The sequence below is a fragment of the Dermacentor variabilis genome, chromosome 2 (genome assembly GCF_050947875.1).
Source record: "Dermacentor variabilis isolate Ectoservices chromosome 2, ASM5094787v1, whole genome shotgun sequence".
Classification (NCBI taxonomy): domain Eukaryota; kingdom Metazoa; phylum Arthropoda; class Arachnida; order Ixodida; family Ixodidae; genus Dermacentor; species Dermacentor variabilis.
In genome coordinates, this window is record NC_134569.1 from 99,783,251 (window position 1) to 99,803,529 (window position 20,279).

Consider the following 20,279-nt stretch of genomic DNA (forward strand, 5'->3'; position numbering starts at 1 on the left):
AAGAGACAGATAATTACAGAAACAAAAGAATGCTGCTTATCATGCCAGTCAGAAATATTATTCTTTTATCCCAATTGATGATATCACAGTTTCTGGCACTGTTGCTGATGTAATGATAAGAAACAGGTTCGCTAGACTTTCTTCAACGGTTTCATGCAAACAGCAAAAATAAAATCACCCATGGTACACATTCCAGGTATGACAGACTTTCAAGGTCTGACCATCAGATGCAATGACAAGCTCCTTTAGGTACCACGACGTCCCAGTGATTTGAACTGAAATCATGCATTAAAATTCTGCCCACAAAAGTGTGAAATGTGTGGTTGGTTCAAGGATAACTTTATAAAGGAATCTTTTCCTGCTATTCGCTTTAATTTAAGACTTAAAGGGTCAAAGATAGGTTTGATGCAATTATAAATGTGGACGTCTTTTTAAGCTCTTCTTGTATATTGCCAAGTTACACATCACAACTGCTTTGTTTGCCTTAGCTAGGTTCGTTTATGTCTTTTTGTGAAACCAGCTTACACTTGTAGCAGTTCATCCTTTTACGGTTGTACCCAGCTGCTGCTTTATTGATTTATTGCTTCTAACAAGAATTCCATGAAGATAAAAAATGTGACTACATAACACGAGATGATAAAACTCACACATAAATAACAAATACAATATTTTACAACGTAAAAGGAATTGCAAGGCCATGAAGCACAAATGATGCACTTATGCTTCAACTAGAGCTATTTCTGCGTAGCTTCGAGTGCACTAATTGTTTATGGTGGATAGATATTTAGAATCCTATTGTGGGAAGTGCACAATATCATTTAATGATGCAATAATCTCATTTCTTTCAGCATGCATGGGGTTAACACTGCTTGCCAGCTATCATACACTATATTGCCAGCAAATACGAAGATAAAACTAGCAAAATTTTTGTTATGAGCGTTGCACAACACCATTGTTTAAAGAAATACACATTTCATACTTCCCTGACATTTACTTCCCTACACTGTCCACAGACTTCCATATATTGTTTACAAGAGTAATAATTAAACCAGCTCGAAAAAAAAGAAGAAAAAAAAAACTGCAGCACCTCAATTTTGTTCTCATCTTGCAACCAATGGGGATCATCAAATTAAGACCAAGTATTATGTAAAATTCAAGCTACACTTGCAGACAACTTTCTGTGGCTATGGAGACAATGTGCGCACGAGTGAGAGCGCTTCTGAAAACAGTGCAGTGTTTTAATCCACGTTTAGGCTGGGGAAGAGAAAACATAAGCACCTTATTGGCAACAGTTAAATAATACAGAACACACCGCTAAGTGTAAAGGCTTACTTATTTTGCGGCTCTTCCACGTCTGGGCGTACGCGAAACCATTGCGTGTGGAAGCTGTGTTGATTCAGTCTCTGCTCCGAGCAACCAAAAACAATGTCAAATGCTGCTAGACTACTTGGCGCGGTAACACATGCAGCAGTCAAGTGCCCGTAGCTTTCCCTTCATAGCCACAGAAGGTTGTCCACGAGTATACCATATTTGTATCAATATAATGCGAGTTTCTTTTTTTCTAAATTTTCCCTTTCAGAATGCGCTACATGTTATATTCAGGTTTGTAACGCGAATAAACCATGTTTTCAGTTTCTTATTTCTTCTTTCTGGCACATTAAACTGCAGTGACCAAAATTACTAGGCACTACCACATACACAGCTATGTTCAATTGTGCTGCAGGCACTTCTGAAGTGCTGCCTGTCCAATAACCTTGGTGGCATACAGGACAAGGCCGTTCTCAACAACAGTCAGTGGCAGACGTCAACATGCAATCGTCCTTTCACTGTATTTTGCAACAGCAGTTTGCAGTAATGATGAACAAAGCATCTTGTGGGTACCCACTTTTACGCATAGTTTCGTATTTCTTGGCGGCATAACTTCGTGTTATCATGGTAATATATTTGTATTCTTTTTCCGAGACCGAAAGTCCCCCTAGCATTATGTTGGTGGTCACATTATTTACATGCGAACAGGGTGCTTATTGTTCATTAACTGTTTCCCACTTATTTTACCCTTCATGGAGTGAAACTTGCAATAAAAGATAGTCATATAACTTAACATATGTATTTTGTTTAGGTTTCACTGTCATAAGTGTTTTTTTTTTGTGTGTGTGTGTGTGTATCCTTAGAGAAATATAACAGCTGTGCATATACCCCTCACCTGCAGCAAAACTTCTAAAATGTACTTTAGAAATGGATTGCTAAAGATGCAAAAGTGTTAAGTTTTCTTTTATACAACAATGGCTTGCATTGTGAGAGGCTTACACATACAATTTAACAAGTGTTCTACAGTGAAAGGCACTACCAGCGAACACGGAGCAAGAAACATTTAGGAGTGGAAACTCCGCTGTTTGCGGCGACCAGAAAAAGTCACATGCCCGCGGAGCCGTTATTGTGCTGGCGGCGCCTGGCGGCCTGGAAAGAAATCACCGCCGTTGAGAGCGCGCTGGAGCCGCCTGCCCGGGCGCTGCATTTTTTTTTTTTTTTCGCTGCGGCTTCTACGACGTGCCGCATATCGCCGCCACTGTATACGGCCCCGTCAGCGCATAGAACAATTGTGACCTTATCTGGTCACCCACGCTCGCTCGCGCTGACGGGAGTTTCACCTCCTAAATGTCTTACTCCATGCCAGCGAACTAAATACATGTCCTTTTTAGCAGCTTAGGTATACATATTCCTAGCAGGTAACAAGACCAAGAAAATGTTCTGTAAATGCCTCGTACTAGACCTGCAGGGAAAACACGGGGAATGCCGGAGATGGAAATTCAAGACTATGGGCAAAACGTGAACAAGGTGAAAGCAGGACAAGTGGACTTGTCTTCTTCAAGGCGACGTTTGCTTTCCTCCCCGCAGTATATATAGGTGGGGTTCTTCTAAAGGGGAGAGGGTGTAAGGCGGGTGGGTGCGGCAACGAGGGAAGTTTAGCATAGCGAATAGATTCTTGACACTTCTTTATCACTTTGCACTGCACATATGTAAAATTCACCAGTTGCCTGACTGCATGTGCTGTTGCCACTTTCCAAAATACGCAAGTTTTAGGGTCTGGCACTTACAATGCTGTAAACAACATAAGTGCGTTTATACAGGTTTTTATGAATTGATTCAAGTCGTGAAGCTGCATCTTTTCATCCTTAAATAAAAAGGGACTGCTTTGTATAATTAATAAATTATGTATTGTTGAGAATATGTAGCTTAGCAGGAGCTGCTTCTATCCTTTTTGAATGGCAGCAGTCCTTTCAAGGATTTAACATTTTCTCAGTTAACAAAAATTCTCTCAGCAACAAGTAGCATGTATCAGTATTTTATAAGACTACCATGGATTAATTTTTAAGTGTTTGTATGCCTCTTATGATAACAAGTCGATGAGCAGACACATCTTGTTCAAAAGACATTGCACATTTCATTTAACACAAATAATTTTGTGGTACACTATGGACTGATAAGCCCAAAAGCACAACTGCAGCTATCTTTTAGAAATTACACCAAGAATAGACGAGGACGAGAAGGCGACACACACACATTTCAACAACTGAGAATATTCTGTGCAATTCGGTTAGCTTAATATTTTAGAATCACTTATGAAATGTTTGAAAGATTCATCTTAGGGAAGATGCACTGAAAGAATTGCAGAGAATGTTAAAAAAACCTAATGCAGTTGTTTTTATAAGTTCCTTATTCGACTTTTTCTCAAGTTGAAGAATGCAACCTTATCAACTTACTCCTTCATACAAATATTTAAATTGCAGAATCTGTTGCACTTACGTAGCTATGTACAGTATGAAAAACACTTAGATTATAAGCATGAATAGTACTCGCGTTTGTTAAGGCTGCTAGCTGGCCTAGTATGGAAAACAAACCAGCCTGAAGGTGGAACTTGTACCACATGTTGCCCCCCCCCCCCCAACCCCAGTTCGGAATCAGATAATTGTTCAGTTGTTTTCTCAAGTTCAACCTTTTCCAAACTGCTATAAACAATATTCAGGGTGTGTGCATGTAAGGAACCCGAACTAAGTTCTACAGCTTTAGCAAGAGATGACTGTTGCAGACAGGGTCTTATAAACTCAAGCGTGCCATCAGGGTACATCATGGCATATAGCTTCCAATTGCACTGCAACATGTTCCACAGATGGGAGGAAGAGCTTTCCAATACTACGGTAAATTAGTGGTGGAGGAGGAAAACACCCTGGAAGCTCACAAGAGCCACAGAAACTGCAGGCCACATGCAACTCAAGTTTTGATACCTCTGCCAAAATGGTGCAAGGTCTGTATGGTGTTGCCTTGCAAACCACAGTACAAGCTAAGAGGCAACTGGATCCTACTTCGCACTGCAGAAAAGCATGCAGCAGTACTGCAAGTAGCAGAGACAAGCATGCTTGTCAATTCAAGGAAGCAAGTGAAAGGATAGATTAATTTCACCCCACCACTGTTGTTGCGAAAACATGAACTTTAGCACCGGCAGGACAGGCGCTTATGTGCTCTGAACCTGATGAGATCAATGGTTTTGACATGCATTAAAGGCAGCCCGTGAAATTTATTTGTAGAATGAATATTGAATGTTAAGACCACGACTATGCCTTAACCTACAAAAAGAAAGGAGTTGAAGTGAGTAAGGCGCTGCAGTAACCGATGCACTGCTTACGAAGTGCAGTATACTCAATGCACAAACTGGCATCTTAAAAACGAAAATTTCGTCTACTAAAGTAAAGCAAAATTCCAAGCTAGAAACAGCATGCACGCAATCTGCACAACTCCTATGCTGAAGAAAACTGCTTCAAGTGTAACATGTTTACTGTAAAGGGAAAGAGATAAGCACCCCTAATCCGTCCATTGTTCTTGGAGCCTTGGGAGCAAAGCACAACCTTGGTTTAACTGTGTTTGTAAAAATAATAGTACACAAGTCCCGAAGAGCATGTTGTACAACATTCTCTACAGAATTGTGTAGGAACAAATCTTGGTATGCTTTTTTACCATCATGCGGGACATGCACTAAGAAACATAAGCCCACTGCACTCTTCATAGCCAAGTAAAACAATGAAAACTCTTTGTGTAATCATGCTTTTCATTTGCCAAAGCCAGCAATAAGTGGGACACTTGACTGATTGACTGAGCATGCATTTCAACTGCGACTGCTAGGAAGCTGTGGAACATTATGGTTCCCAATAAAGCCCCTCCATACATGTTTTTGCTGACCAGGTTAAGTACCACCTACCTACCCTCCTCCTTCGCTGCTCCCCTCAGCTTCCAGAATCAAGCAGAACTAATAGTCCCAGCTTCTGTTTTAAGCAAAAGCGACATCACTGCTGCATAGAGGTGTGAGCGTGCCACAAGCAAAAATTTGGGAACCAGAACAAACTGAAATTGCAAGTTGTGCAAGTGACAAATCAGGGAACAGCAAAGTACAACTAACGTTGACGCAACTTAGCAAAAGTGGTGGCCAGTGGCGCATGGATGGAGGGGCTTTAGGTCCCACTAATGTGATTACACTTCCTTTGAAGAAACTAGCAATTGCTTTGTTCACATTGCACTGTTGGGTGTAATGTCTTCCAAGGTCAAGAGACTTGCATGAAATTCTAAAGTGAGGCTTTTGTTATAACCTGCCTAATCGCATAGAGGATTAACTACATGTGATGCTGCACGATCGGCTCCCTGGCTTATCCCACCTCATTTTTTTTTGTTGTACCATTCCACATTGCAGGTCTCTTAATACTGTGACAGATGAACCAGGTTGTATGTGAATTAGGCAAACCATAGTGGGTGATGTAAAATGAAGTGCCACGAAATAGCAGCGCTTTCCACTCCTACAGAAAGAATTTGGCTGCAGACCAGCACACAATAAGCTAAGTTTGTCCTTTTTTCACTGTCCTTTTGTACTGTTTAACCTGCTGCACACAGTGCTGTGCTGCAATGCTATATTTCCATTACAAACAGCAGTCTTTCCCCTGAAACAGACAGCAGCAGTATCTAAAGCCTGACAATAAAATGAAATCGTAATTATGAATACATTGCTTCTAGATGCACGTAGTTTCGACAGTTAAGATATGTAGCTGGCAGCACATCGCGAGGATGCGAATTTTGCATCATTAAGCTCTTTATCAACAAAGCATGCTACAGAACTAGCCACGTCAATATGTGCTGTAGCTATAGTATACAGCAAAATGAGTAATCAGACAATGTCATGTTACATCTGCATAGCAAGAAAAAACATGAACATCATGTGAAGAAAGGCCAGGGGGGGCATTCTGTAAGAGTCCACCAAGTAGACTGTCCATTTTGGCCGCTGCTGATTGGATGCAGCTGTACGAGTTAGAGGAGGAGACAAGCGGCCCCAGTCAATCAGCAACAGCCAAAATGGACAGTCCACTAGGTGGACTCCTACAGAATACCTCCCCAGGACAAACGGCCCATTGAAAGTCAGCACTCGTCCTATTTTTTACCTCATGTGCATGTTTTTTCGCACTGTACTGCTATAACACAAAGTCACACACTTGCTCAAGCTTCCAATCCAAGGACCACTGACTTCACCCTTCGACTGCCTTACAGTCACCAGGGCATAACAATCAAGAACATCATCAGCAAGCCAATAATTCTACGGACAGATAAGGTCATTATGACCTCTAAGATGTGGTCTCCAACATTTTAATGTGTGATGTAATGCAGGCTAACCCAGAGGCCAGAAGATGCCCGCTACTATTGACCCACGAAAAAAAAAAAAAAAAAAACTGCATGCAAGAAAGAATAACAAAGTGTTGTTATGGGCACTTGAGGGTTACGAAAACACTTTTACGAGTACATTCATACGCGGCTATGGGGCAATTGTATATTTAGAATTTTAAAATTTGAACACGCCTACTGAACGTGGCGCAAATATGGTCGTATCTGCACAGTTTGTAGGGGCGATTGAGTTATTTGGCCACTGCACAGCTATGGCATGCCGTGTGGTGACATGCGATGCAGCGTGAACGACAAGGAAGTCCTGTGGTCACGAGCAGTGCAACGGAAACCTACGCCCTGTCGGCGCCGACACTGCGCATATTGTGACGTTCGTTTCAGCATGCAGCTAGCTGCAGCCCTATTGTGCGAAACGGAAGCAAGTTGTGAGGCGGCCTAAAACGTGCCGAGAGCCCCAGAACACCCACCGAACAATGAATGGCGGTTCAGTAGCACATACCTGACAGGGCTTCTGCTCCGACTTCGCGAGTACGCGGAGGCCTTGCGCGACGATGAGTAGAGACTAGAAGAATTGTTGGGCGAATAGTTCCGCGATGGCCGGTCCTTCTCGCGGGCGTCGGATGTTGGAGATTTCCGCCGCTTGGCCGAACGGCTAGGCGGCGGGCTGGGCGAGCTCGCCGGGCTGCGACCGCTGCTCTTGTAGGCACGCGGATGGTCCGGCGACAGGGACCGTTTACGACTACCGCTCGAGCGACTGCCGTAGCAGTCGCCATGAGAGTCCGACACACCATAGTACGGGTCCAGCACGCCCGACGATTCCCTGTAAGCACTCATATAGGTTCGGCTACTCGCGTAGTCCTTCATCACGTCTCGTTCATAGTAGCCGCTCGACGTCGAGTAGTCCCGCGACGAACGCGACGAGGACGGCGGTGGAGGCGGAGGAGACGGTGGCCGTTCGCTGTGGTTACGCCGACTCGAAGAGCGCGAGGAACTCGTGCTCTCTTTGGTATCGCTCACCTTGTGCCGCGAAGAGTGCCGCCGCTTGTTGCTGCCACTGTCGGTTCGCTCAGGCTGCCGTTCCGCGCCGTGCCGGCTTGAGGAAGACACCGGCAGCGGAGACGCCGGGTACAGGTGTTCGACGGGCGCTCCGCCGTCATCCGAGAACAGCGAGGAGTCCGAACTCACATCGTCGTACTCGACCAGCGGCTTGGTGGCAATGACGGCTCGCTCCGAGTCGCGCGTTGCATGCTTTCGTCGGTGCGACCGATGGCTCTTCTTGTGCTTTCGATGACTGCTGCTCTGGGACGAGTGCCGAGACTTGCTGCTCACGCGGCGGCTCTCCTCGGGACTGCGAGCTTTCTCCTTCACTTTGGCGCGGGAACGTGCCGAACGTTCTTCGGATCCCCGCATCGTGGCTGGTGGTCGATGAGACGAGCCGTCGTCACGTATCCATGACCGGACGATCCGATGGGGCCCTTCACAACAGCATAATACACTGACGCAGTGGCGCTTCCTCCATATTGGATTTGCGAAAACGAGGCCTAAACGAGTGACTGCGGTCTCATTGCGACGCAAATTATTTCGCCACTACAGTGCGGGCTGGAATGGCAGCATTTACACTGATCAACTTATTTTCTCAACTCGCATACAAAAAAACGGATGAATGCTGCGCTGCTGCTGGATACAGCTCGACTAACGAGCGCCAATCGAGACGGACCCTTAGCAAGCAAGGGGAAAGACTTTTTTTTTATCTCGCAAGCCCTTTAATTCTGGGCTGGTGGACGCAAAACGCACACCATTCAATAGCTTTGATAGTGCAGATATTTAATTCTGGAATAGTTTACGAAACCTATGTATACGCTACAAGGATTGCGAAGGATGCTAAATCTCCCAGAGACCGCAATCGCTTCTGCTCTGTACTCCACGGGATTCGCAAGCCTATGCTGACGTCACATCAGCGTGCACATTTCCTAGAAAAAAGCCCAAACGGAAAGCTACGAGCAACAAGCAAAATTTTATGCTTACTTATAAACAAAAATTGTGAGTCTAATAGTAATAAATTTACTTGACGTTTAATTAGTGTGTTATAATGCATGAAGTGAGGCGCAAATTTTACATCGTGTGTTCTATTTCACATAGTTAACTTGGCCGACCTACATGCCTTGACTTGCAGGGGCAAATTTAAAATGCCAAGAACCACAAAGAACTGACTGTCCACTTCTTTATACCGTAGAAAAAAGGAGTTATCTGTGCAACAGTTTACTGCGTTAAACATGCAATCAGTGCTCTCGTTTGCACAGATAGCTGAGGAAGTTGAGAGGACGTTTGTCAGCTATCTTCAAGAATACAAGAGTTACAACTGCGTATTCGTTGTTGGGGATGTCGTGCTCATTCAACCTCATTACGCTGGAGATGTCGACGTGCCTAGCACTGCGCGTATCAAGATGACTCTTCGAGAGCCTGAAACAAGGGAGCAGTTTTCAGCGCTGATTTTTGGTCCGACTTCTTACGATGTATTTTGCAACGTGAACCTTAAGTCGAGACTTGCTTTGTGTGGCTTTAGAACTGAACCGAACCGTGAACCTGACGGCACGCTACTCCTCGTTTTAGGCCGCGAATACAACCTGCGTCACCGAATATGGCAAGTCAGAAGGCACACAGTTGACAGAGTTGTCGCCGACAGCAGCCTGGTTGAAAGGTTCACCTTGGCGCGGCGTTTCGACTTTTACGCTGTCGTTCGAAGCACGAATACCGTGGACAAAAAGACTAAATCCGTGACCATTGACATCGCTGAACCCTCGGCCGCCTCACTGACATGTCGCGTTAAATATTGCCATGCGAGGATTACCGTCTTCCCCGCGGAACCGGGTGACGTGTTGCGAATGCGCAACGCGAGCTTGCTCTTGTACAGCAAGACGCCCACCGTCGTCGTCGCGTGCGCCAACGTCGCCGTGTTCAAAAACAGCTCCCTCGCAGCAGGCAGGAGCGTCGAGGCATTCTCACCGGGTTCCAACGCAAAGTTACAAATACAGGGTCAAGCAGAAACTGACATTGTTCTCAGACTGTGCAAATGGAATGACTTGCAGCAGCAGCAACTCCGCGACCTAGAAGAAACCGTCGACAGCTTGAAACCTATGCTTATCCTTGCGGAGCGGGAGCCGCGACCACAGGACCGGCTCTCGTGCTTGGCCGAGCTGCGTACTGTGGATGTCGCTTGCGTCGTAGCTGCAGTTCACCGCCTCAGGACTCCCCACGAGCACGTCTTCCTCACCGTCTGGGACGGCACAGCTCCCGACTGGTTGAGGGGTTCACAACGGCCGAGACCGCCTGAGACTGCGGAACTCATTCGTCGTGACGATGCGGCGTGGAGGCTGCTCGGGCCGCAGCTTGTGTCTGTTAGCGTGGCTCGCCCGTGGTCCCGCATCGCCGCCGCGCTGCCCCTTGGTGCGCACGTTCGGCTAAACGGACTGACCGTCCGTAGAAATGCGGGACGAAACCGTTGGTGGGTAGTTCTCGATAGCAGGTTCTCGAGGCATGGGCTCGGTGTGCTCGCAAGGCCCTGCCTTGAGCTGAGGGAATCGATGGAGGCCCTATTGGCGCTTGGAAATGACAGCAGCATGCTCATGGACGCGACCTGGCAATCCACAACCGTTGAGAACGAAAAACACCTTACAAGTTGCAAAAATGAAAGTAATGTGTTGCAACAACAGCTGGATCTGCTCGGCAACAAAATATCTCGTGAAATCGAAAGTCAAGGTGAACTCTTTTCATCGTGTGAAAGTGATGTGATCAGTGATTTTAGCAGTGTGGGCTCGCCGCCCAGCAGTTCCAAGAGTCTGTTCGGCCTTACAACAGATGATGACTCATCGTGACCTGTGTCTCACAGCACAAGAGCTGCACCTGCTTCTTGTCTTTTTATCTGTTATGGCATACTGAACTAGTTTATTGTATGGAGTCTTTTTTTCTTTAGTCACTCGTATTGTCACCACTAAAGGCTAGCAAGAGAACAGAAGAAAACGAATTGAGGGACACGAGCATAGACCACGCTCCCTTTGAAAGAAGACGATTGGCGTGTCGGCTCTTGTGGTCTCTGAATATAGAGCTGATTTTTGTTTCTCACATCCCGGTCCTACATCCTGCTTTTTTGGACATCGCAATACTGGTAGAGGTGCGCGGTAGTAGGACAGCGTTTCCACGGGCACATTAGGCTGCGGGGTCGGCGGCGGCGATGGATTGTACGGAGGGGTTAACGACTTGTTGTAAGGACAATGCAGGCATGACAAGCTGTGCGGTGCTGGGTTTGAATGACAGATGGCCGATGCGTAGGTTGTAGACTGTTGGTCTGGTAGTGATTAGGGGCAAAGAAAGCACTTGCCTGATTTCCTGCCATACAACCTCTGTGACAGAAGCCACCACAGGTTCTTGCAGAGTCAACACAAGGTTGCGAAGCTTCTCGCAAATTACCTTGTGGATGAGCTCGTGTAGGGAACACTCACTGCCGGCAGTCAGTGCAGAAGCGCTGATCGAAGCGTTGCTCGGTCGGTCATACTGGCAGCACCGTTGTTGAAGTGCTCGCTCGATCATAGTAGCCTCCTTGATGAACTCCACAACTGTTGTTGGCGTGTTGCGAAGAAAACCGGTGTACAGTTGCTCCTTGACGCCTCACTTCAAATGTAGGATTTTCTTTGTTTCAGGCATTGCGGGGTCAGCTAGGCGAAAGAGGCGGGTCATGTCCTCCGCAAGCATGGCGACGCTCTCATTCTGTTTTTGTATACATAATTCGATGAGCTGCTGAGCTGAATCATGACTATCGTTCTTAACGAAGGTATCCAAAAGTTGCTGCCGAAATTCATCCCAGGAAGACAGTGTGCCTTCCTGGTTCCCATACCATGTATGAGCGCTGTCCGCCAGGGCGAAGTACACACGCGAGAGTTTCTGTTCCAAGGTCCAATGATTCACCTAGGTGACTCTCTCATATTGATCAAGCCAATCCTCTAAGTCTTCAAAAACATCACCGTGCAAGGTCTCAAGAATATGAAGGTGCTCAGTAGTCACCTGTGAAGCGACAGTATGTCCTGTTCAGTTGACACAGGTACATCATGAACCTGTTTAGAATGACTAATTGACTTTCTACTGTTGCCACAAGTTTGTGTCAGTGACTGAGGTGGCACCACATTTTTATTGGTCTTAGCGTTGATCAATGGGTCGTGTTTCTACAAACATGTTACCTTTCAGTAACTTCAACATATCACAGTTTAAATGCCTACAAGTGTGCCCTGTTCATTACACCAGATCTACTGTTACCAAAAATGTGCAAAGCCAGAAAGAAGCCCCTACATGATTTGAAAACAATGTTATTTCTTTATTGAGATATGGTATGCAGTTAAATATAACAGGTCTAAAGAAAAGTTAATCTGACATTATTTTCGCACACAAATCTATAATTAAATTATGCTAGGTGTGGCTCACCCTGGCAGCAAGTGATCTTTTCATCCATTTTCATTATCCCTTTAATTTATATTTCCATATTTCAATTAAAGAACAGTTATTTCCCCCATGCTCACCTTGGCTTCCTTGCCTGTTGGCTTCATACGTTTGTGACTAGCAAAAATAAAAAAATCGAGCCCCTCAGTTCCTCTTCCTCTCTCACTATTTCTTTTTTTTGGACTTGTGAACAACTCGTGTAAACAAGTAATCTGTGCAAATTAAAGTACGTTGAATCTGTCTACTTCAAGCACTCTGTCGTTTGTTTACAGAATTGCAACATTTGTTTTTGTTCAGGAGTAAACATGAGGCATCGTTGTTCTGAATTTTCCATTCTTCATCACATTTTGTGCTTTAGTTTGAAGGTCTTATTAAAAGACCTGCTTCCAACATTGACTTACAACATGTGACTTTTTTTCTTCCAAATTCAGAAAATGAGGTGTAAGGCTTCCACTCCTTATCATCTTCTGATGCTTAGCAACCTTATTTCTTAGCAATCACAGCCACTGTATGACACATATATGTATAGAAGTGTAATCACACATTTATACATGTGTATCCATTGGTTATTCGGGTATATATGTATTGTGTGGGTGTGTATGTGCCCATGGCATTGCTGATCGCCAGGCAGAGGGCAATTCCTTTATCATTCATCTTTCCTGCTGAATGACTAAATGGTTGATTGGATAATTAAAATACATCTGGGATAGATTCCCACCTTGACAGTGCATTTAGAATTTGCTCTGTATTTTTATCTGATGAATATATAGCTACAGTATTTGGCAATACACTGCAAGATCAGCGAGTTTGAAAGAATAGCGGGTCTCCTAAGGGAGCTTAGCTGAAAGGTGCTGAAACCTGTGTTTGATGCTTGAAACTTGAGTATGTGCGTTAGAGTAAAGGTGTTGCAGGTTGCTTGTTTCAGGGCTCCTGTTCTAAAGTACCTAGTTGCTATGATTTACATGACCTATTAAGATACAATATACTCTTGACTCACCACTTCATAGTAGTTCATGTATTTTTTGGCTGTCCTAATAAAAATCATCATCAGCCTACTTTATGTCCACTGCAAGACGAAGGCCTCTCCATGCGATCTCCAATTACCCCTGACCTGTGCCAACCGATTCCAACTAGCACCCGCAAATTTCCTTATTTCGTCGCACCACCTAGTCTTCTGCCGTCCTCTACTGCGCTTCCCTTTTCTTGGTACCCATTCTGTCACCCTAATGGTGCAACGGCCATCTAATCTGCGCATCCCATGACCTGCCCAGCGCCATCTTTTTCTCTTAATATCTATTAGAATATTGTCTATACCTGTTTCCTCTCTAACTCAAACCGCTCTCTTTGTGTCTAAAGTTATGCCTAGCATTCTCCGTTCCATCGCTCTTTGCGCAATCCTTAACTCTGCACAATTTGAACTAATTTGTGGTAAAATTCTCAATGCGTTTCTGCTGGCTTCTGTTGGACTCAACTCCCTTTTGAACCCAACTGAAGATACTATGATAAGACAATGCGGCCTACAGACCCGAGTGTGTGTCATCATTGTGTAGGGTGTTACGATCGGTCTGCAGGTGTACTGCTGTGCAAACCTATCTCAGCCCGCTGCAGTTGTTTCGATCGACCCACGGGGGTGGCGTCCTTCAGAGAACCGGCGACGACGACAGCGCTGACCGACCATGCACTTCCTTCGGAGAGTCGGTGACGGCAGCAGGGCTGGCCACATTTGGCGGACCGTGTATTGTTGGTTGATTTGCCGTGGCCTTCATGGTCTATTTGCAGCAAGAGAGCTTCTCGGAAAAGGGTGTTCTGTGATACATTTTTCCTCGGGCCCCAGGATTCATCAGTCTGCTGACACTCGTGCCGACTACCGGAGAAAGTCGGCTCTGGCTATGTTGTCTGTACAGAGAATATCAGCGGTCCTGTTTGTGGATTTCTTAAAGAAGTTATTTTAAGTGTACGGTTCTTGTCTGTTAGATTTTCAAATGAGTACATTTTTTCAGTGAAACGTAAAACTCTATACAAAGAGTTCTCCCTGTGCCAATGTACAGGGCCATATACAGTGGAGGCCAGGGGCAAGACATGCTTAAGCGAGTGAAAAGAATGCAAGTAACGCCAGGGACCAAGCCTGTCTTTTTTAAGCTTGACGCGGGTACGTTGACTGTGAAAACCGTTTTAGATGATCGTGGTTTTTTTATTACCCTGGGGCTCGCATTGCTTGATCTGTAAGAAACCAGAAACTATATATCATGTATTTCTATATTGCTGGGCGGGTGTCTTCTTTTAGGATGTACTTCAGAGGACTATCAAAAAAGACTTTCCTTTAGATCCACAGGGTATTAGATATTTATCTATAGAAAATGATGATGGACTGCCATTTGACCTTATTATGCTAGTTGGCCTTCACTATCTATGGCGCACCCGTATGGCGAGATATCACTGCGATCCAGATGCTCGGCCTGCACGAACGCTTTTTCAAGAATGCATGTCGAGATTTGTAGTAATTCAGAAAGCACAAGATTGTGTACCTGCTTGGCTGTCAAGGGTGGAACCCTTGACTGCGCTCAATGAATTCTAAAATAGTCAGCCCTGTAAGGCTGACACTTGGTGCTGAAAACTTGCCAATTTATCTTTTTTTTCTCAAATGTCATTTGTTGTTTGATATAGTAGTACAAAAGAGGCAATAAAAAAAAAATAATCGTCCACGGCATAATGGTTTCAATATCGGGCTTATGTGCTAGAGGTCCCATGTTCGAATCCTTCCATCAGACAATTTTAATAATTTTAATTATTTATTACACAGTACTTTGTTGAAAATGGTGAGTTTACAAAGTCACATAGCCCTTTGAAGCCAGAAGGATGAAATCTAGGCAAATTCATGTACTTCCCATAATTCCCATGCTGGCTGAACAACAGAGTTTCCCTACAATATACCAAAGGGAACTCTGGCGCTGCAGTTGTTCACCCATCATGGGAATGATCGGAAGTACATGGCTTTGTCTTATCTTCATGCTTGTGGATTCAGACGTTCTAGTGGCTTTGTGGAATACAAGCATGCTTGTGTCCGTCAATACAACACGCAATTTTCTCTTTCCCACCACAATCCAGACATGTTACGAGTGGTAGACAGTCTCTTTAGACTGAGTGCTGAATTCTGCATGCAAGAGTGCTGCTTGTGAACTTGTGAAGCTTAACTCCAGGCTGTGCATTTAGGTCACCGAGCAAATAAAGGTTCTCGTTCCCCCTCCCCCCTTCCAGAGCTCCTCATTGCAAGAAATTCTGTGGACAAGTGCACTTATGCATGCATCTGCACAATGACAAAAATTAAATTCGGAGGCATGACGCGCCAAAACCACAATCTGATTAGGAGTCGCACCGTAGCGAGGGACTCTGGACTAATTTTGACCACCTGGGGTTCTTCAATGTGCACCTAGTCCAAGTATACGAGCATTTTTGCATTCTGCCTCCATCAAAATTAGGCCGCTGTGGTGGCTGGGATTGAACACGTTGCACTAAGCTCAGTAGTCCAATGCCATAGCCACTATAAGCTACTGCGGCGTGTCCTGCTTTATGTGAGCAGCTGCAGTTGTGTCAGTGCATACTACAGAGGGTTAATGCAGTTTTCTAACCTTGCCCTGCAGTGCTGTAGTGCTACAATTTAGTGGCGATGCCGGAAGATAATCTAAACATAGAGGCCAAATTATATACAAGACACAGTAGGGACATAGTCTATAAAAGTGAGAAATGTAAGTTTGTCTAGCTTCCTTTGATGGACACATGTGAGAATTCATTTCCTTCTGTCAGCACTTACCTTTTTCGGACTTCAAACTGCTCCTTCTGCTACAACTTTCTATTTTTGTAGAACAATGGACCAAAATATATTCTTTTTAGAAGTGCACCAGAAAGCATAAGCATATATTTGCCAAATGTGGTAGCAAATGGAGCTTGATGTAGATGCACAATATTTCTGTGTGTTTGCCCAAAATATTCTAGAGGATGTTACCACTGCATATAAACAGTAATTTGAAATATTTAACAAATTCTGTGCAAATAGGTTCTGCTGTAGAAGCATGGAGAAGGTCCAAGTTGAAAACCTTTATGTTGTGGCGTTGGTTTATGGAATTCTTGAATGCAGAAGTCGGGCTGCTCAAGCTTTAACCTGACATTAGCTTCAGGCCAAAATTATAAGACAACTTCCTTGCTCTTTATGCAGTAATTCCAACATACTTACAGCCTGGAGAATATGAACATGCTTTTTGGAAATTTCTGTTCCGAGCAGTAACTGAAATGAAAACTGAGTAGTAGTGCAACTGTTAGCCAACAGTTGGTAGTCTACATACTAGCTAGAAGAATGTTCAGGGCAAGCGTTCCTTAATCAGGTGCATGTGGAAAACAAAAATGCCCTCATTAAGCAACTCCTGAACCCATTTCAGTGAAATTTGTTGCATTTCAAAGAAAAGTCCCAAGTTCTGGAGGCTGTTGAGAGCTAAATTTTCAATTAAGCACTAAGTAAAGAAAAGAAGATTGGCAAATTAACCTCTTCTATCTGGCCACTGTTAAGTTCATAACATACTAGTTCTGTACCATTAACCCCATAAAGCCTAAACAGCATTCCATACAAAGAAATATTAGAGAAAGTCGTCCATCTTAATAATTTCTGGTCATGAACAGTGAATTCATACCAAAACAGCAACGAAATGTTATCAGAGCTAGAATATAATTAGGTTTACAATTAACTAGTTATTGGTTCCTGCACTATCTACAAATGGAACTTCACTCTAGTATATGAACAATACTACAATGAGCTTAGCATTAAGTTTTTTATACTAAATGATCATATTGAGGTATTGCACTCGGCGTATCAAAAATTATGGAATGAGCTTTGTGGGGTTAAAGCTCCGACAGAATGCTCAAGCAAGAGAAAGCCATCACATATCTGTGGTTGTCAAAAAAAAAAGAAGAAAACCACACACATACATACACACACACGCACTAGCTAGCTAGTCGCCATCTATCATTCAGAAAACATAGCTCAGCACAAGGGAGTGTTGAATGAGGCTGCACACTCCATAAAACTTGTGCATCTGGAGCCATTCAGATATAAAATAAGTACTCGTCTCTGCAATATAGACTGTTTTACAGGCTGCCGTAGGGTGCAAAACGGTTTTCTGTCAAAGTCAAACATGTAGTCGGAAAACATGCAGATATTAAGCATATACCATCATCTCCATCACTGTGGGTGCTCAGCCACCGTAACCATTAGCGCAGTTCATGTGCAGCTAGCTGGAGCCACGAGTGGACAGAGGGCACTTCCTTTTCACAGGCCAGGCTAGATGCCAAAGCTGCCACTTCGTTCACCACTTTGCCTCTGCCTTCCAAAATTAATGCAGGGGTGATGGCTTGGAAAGTTGGCCGCTGTCGCGTCATGTTGCATAAAGCATTCTTTTACACTGGATGCCCATTAGATTTTTGTAACAAGCTCACAGATTTTATTCACACAGAGATGGCAAATGGAGTGCAATTTATTTTGGCTGTTCTTAGCTCACATACAGGTACTTCTAAGTGCAGTTTCAATGTTTTTTTTTTAGGTAACGAAAAGTGAAAAAAAAAGTCAGAGGACACCCAAGCAGTTCTAACGAGTTGTGAATGCAAAAACACTAATGTCCTCTTGAATGCCGCTGAGCTGTTCTTCCGAGTTTTGCACTGGGCATAATGTAATGCCCAAGCCAGCAAGCAGCAGTAGCCTGCGGTGCCAACACCGTACGCCACCAGCATCCTGCATGACGACAGACCAAGGAAGTAGCAGCAGCCACCAAGGCCAGCAGGCACACGCAGCAGCTAAACCCAATGGAGGTGAGAGAGAGATACACACCATGCACCAGCTTCCAAGGGTGAGATGGCAGTACCCACATGCATGCACCGCATGACTGCCTCGCAAACGACAACCTATCTCGGCCCGTGTTGTCATGTCACCGTATCTGCTCCGTCGAGGTGTGCTGGAGACATGGTGTTGTGGCGATTCCCTCTCTCCTCACACAACAACGCTTCGCCTTCTCTGCGCCGTCAAGGCGTGCTCATGACATGGCTTTGCAGCCAATGGAAATTTAGGTGTCGTTTCATTGCTACAGATGCCAGCTTTCTTGCTCAGTGGGCCATTTGATGCTTTCGCATAAAAAAACAAGGACGAAGTTGCAACCCTTTTATCTGCACCAACAATACATATATTATATGTATTGTATTATATATATTATATGTATTTATATTATATTATATATATGTATTATATACGTATTATATGTATACATATATTATATGTATTTTATATATTATATGTATGAACGTATGATACGTTCTGTTAATTGGGCACGTCACAGTGTTTCACAGGGCAATATCTAACATTAGTTTACAGTTTGCATAAGATACAACTGAACATATAGTAATAATTAAGCGACATCCTACACTAAAATAGCTTTATTACATTCATTAAAAACATGCATTCATTCTGCGGCAAGAAACACTTTAGATTTACCTTTTATTATTGTTATATCCATGTTAACTATATGAAGGTTTGACTGTAGTTACATACTTTACATGTTTTGCAGAAATGCAAATAAAAAATTGCTGGTATAAGTTCTCTCCACCTTGTGGTTTTCCGCAGAACTACTACGTCACAATGCTTGCCTTTGCTTCGTGTTGTTGACAAATTCGACTTCGCTCTGCCATCTGCTAGCCATCTGGTTAGCTCAGATGGTAGAGCGGCTGCCCCGGAAAGGCGGAGGTCCCGGGTTTGAGTCCCGGTCAAGGACAAATTTTTCTTCAACTATGAGGCTTTTCTTTCGAGGAACCCGTACGGGTTTCCTTTGTAGCAATTGCTACAAACGGGTGGATGTCTGATTTCCTCTTTATTCAAGTTAGATTAAAGCATTCGATTTTGTCTGCTTTGGACATCCTAATAAATAGAGTTCTAACAATCTTTCTACAAGCAATTGCCAGAATTTGATGTTTTCTTTAACCTCTTATTTCCGTACTTTTATTTTTCCCAAAAAACATTTAAAAAATGTCCGCCCAAGCACTCCATACAAATGGTAAACCAGTGACACTGAAACATGCGGCCCCAGTGTTTATCACTGGGTAAACCTCGATGCTTCATTAAAGTTTTTCTCAATTATTGATTCCGTCGTTGTGTTTCTTAATTAATTATTTAATGACGACGTCGAACGAGGGAGCAGTGGCAAGAGTGCATTCACGCGGTAGCGCCGAGGGTGCCAACGAGCCAGCTATGGAAGAAGACTACTGTGCTGGAGCCAATGCTGATGATGATAGTTTTTTCTACACGCGGACAAGATAGTGGTGTGGAAAGTAGCCCTTAACAGCTCTGCTGTAAAGGTACTTTTGAAGTTAGTTTATGGACTCTTTACAAAAGTAAGTTTATGGACTCTTTACAAAAGAACTGTAAAGGGCATCTAGTGTGAAATAACATCCGTAAATCCATACAAATGTCTCACTGCATGTTCTTGGACTTGGAAGATCAACCATCGCGCATCTTGTGGCAGCCTGTAAAACCATGGGTACTGCAGAGGGGATGACAGCAATTTGTGCACTTGAATGGATGCAGTCGTACAGTTCTTCTAGTGGTCAAACTCGTTAAAAAACTCTACGTGCAGAGTGGCATTTTTTGAGTGAGCAGCGGCAACATGCTAACATGATTTTGTTGGACAACCACAATTGAAGCCACACTCTGGCTTTCTCTTGCTTAAGCATCCCATTCCAATTTGGGAGCTTGTAGTTTGCTAGAAGAGGATAAGTGCACAAATCTCATTCAGTCTAGTTCATCAGGGGCTAGGTGTAAGCATTTATAGAACTCGCATGTACTTGAACAGGGAAGTAGAATTGCGAGGGTTGGTTCAGGTTCATTATCAGGGCAGCGCAAAAGGGACAGCGTCACAAGACAAGCACTTCTCCCGTGCACTTCTTCTCTATATCACCATCCCTTCTGTGCTGCCGTGATACTGAATAAGGAGTGGCTGAGGTGAAGCATCCTTTGAACATCACTGAAAGAGATAATGAATACACCTATTGCACTGACA

At 44.1% G+C, this 20,279-nt stretch overlaps 1 protein-coding gene across 17 annotated transcripts in view; it reads right to left on the reverse strand.

Moving 5' to 3' along the window:
- Positions 1-8,648, reverse strand: part of LOC142572384 (uncharacterized) — a 113,812-nt gene extending 105,164 nt beyond the window's left edge. For 15 of the 17 annotated variants that reach the window (XR_012826072.1, XR_012826073.1, XR_012826071.1 and 12 more), the window contains exon 1: positions 7,211-8,647. Coding sequence is in view for 2 of the 17 variants with exons in the window: in XM_075681465.1 (XP_075537580.1) it covers positions 7,211-8,121 (911 nt within the window). In the remaining 15 variants the exon portion in view is untranslated. Of the gene's footprint in view, positions 1-7,210 lie in introns of all 17 variants that reach the window. The other 2 variants (XM_075681465.1, XM_075681466.1) reach the window with 2 other exon arrangements.
- Between the last annotated feature and the right edge of the window lie 11,631 nt (positions 8,649-20,279).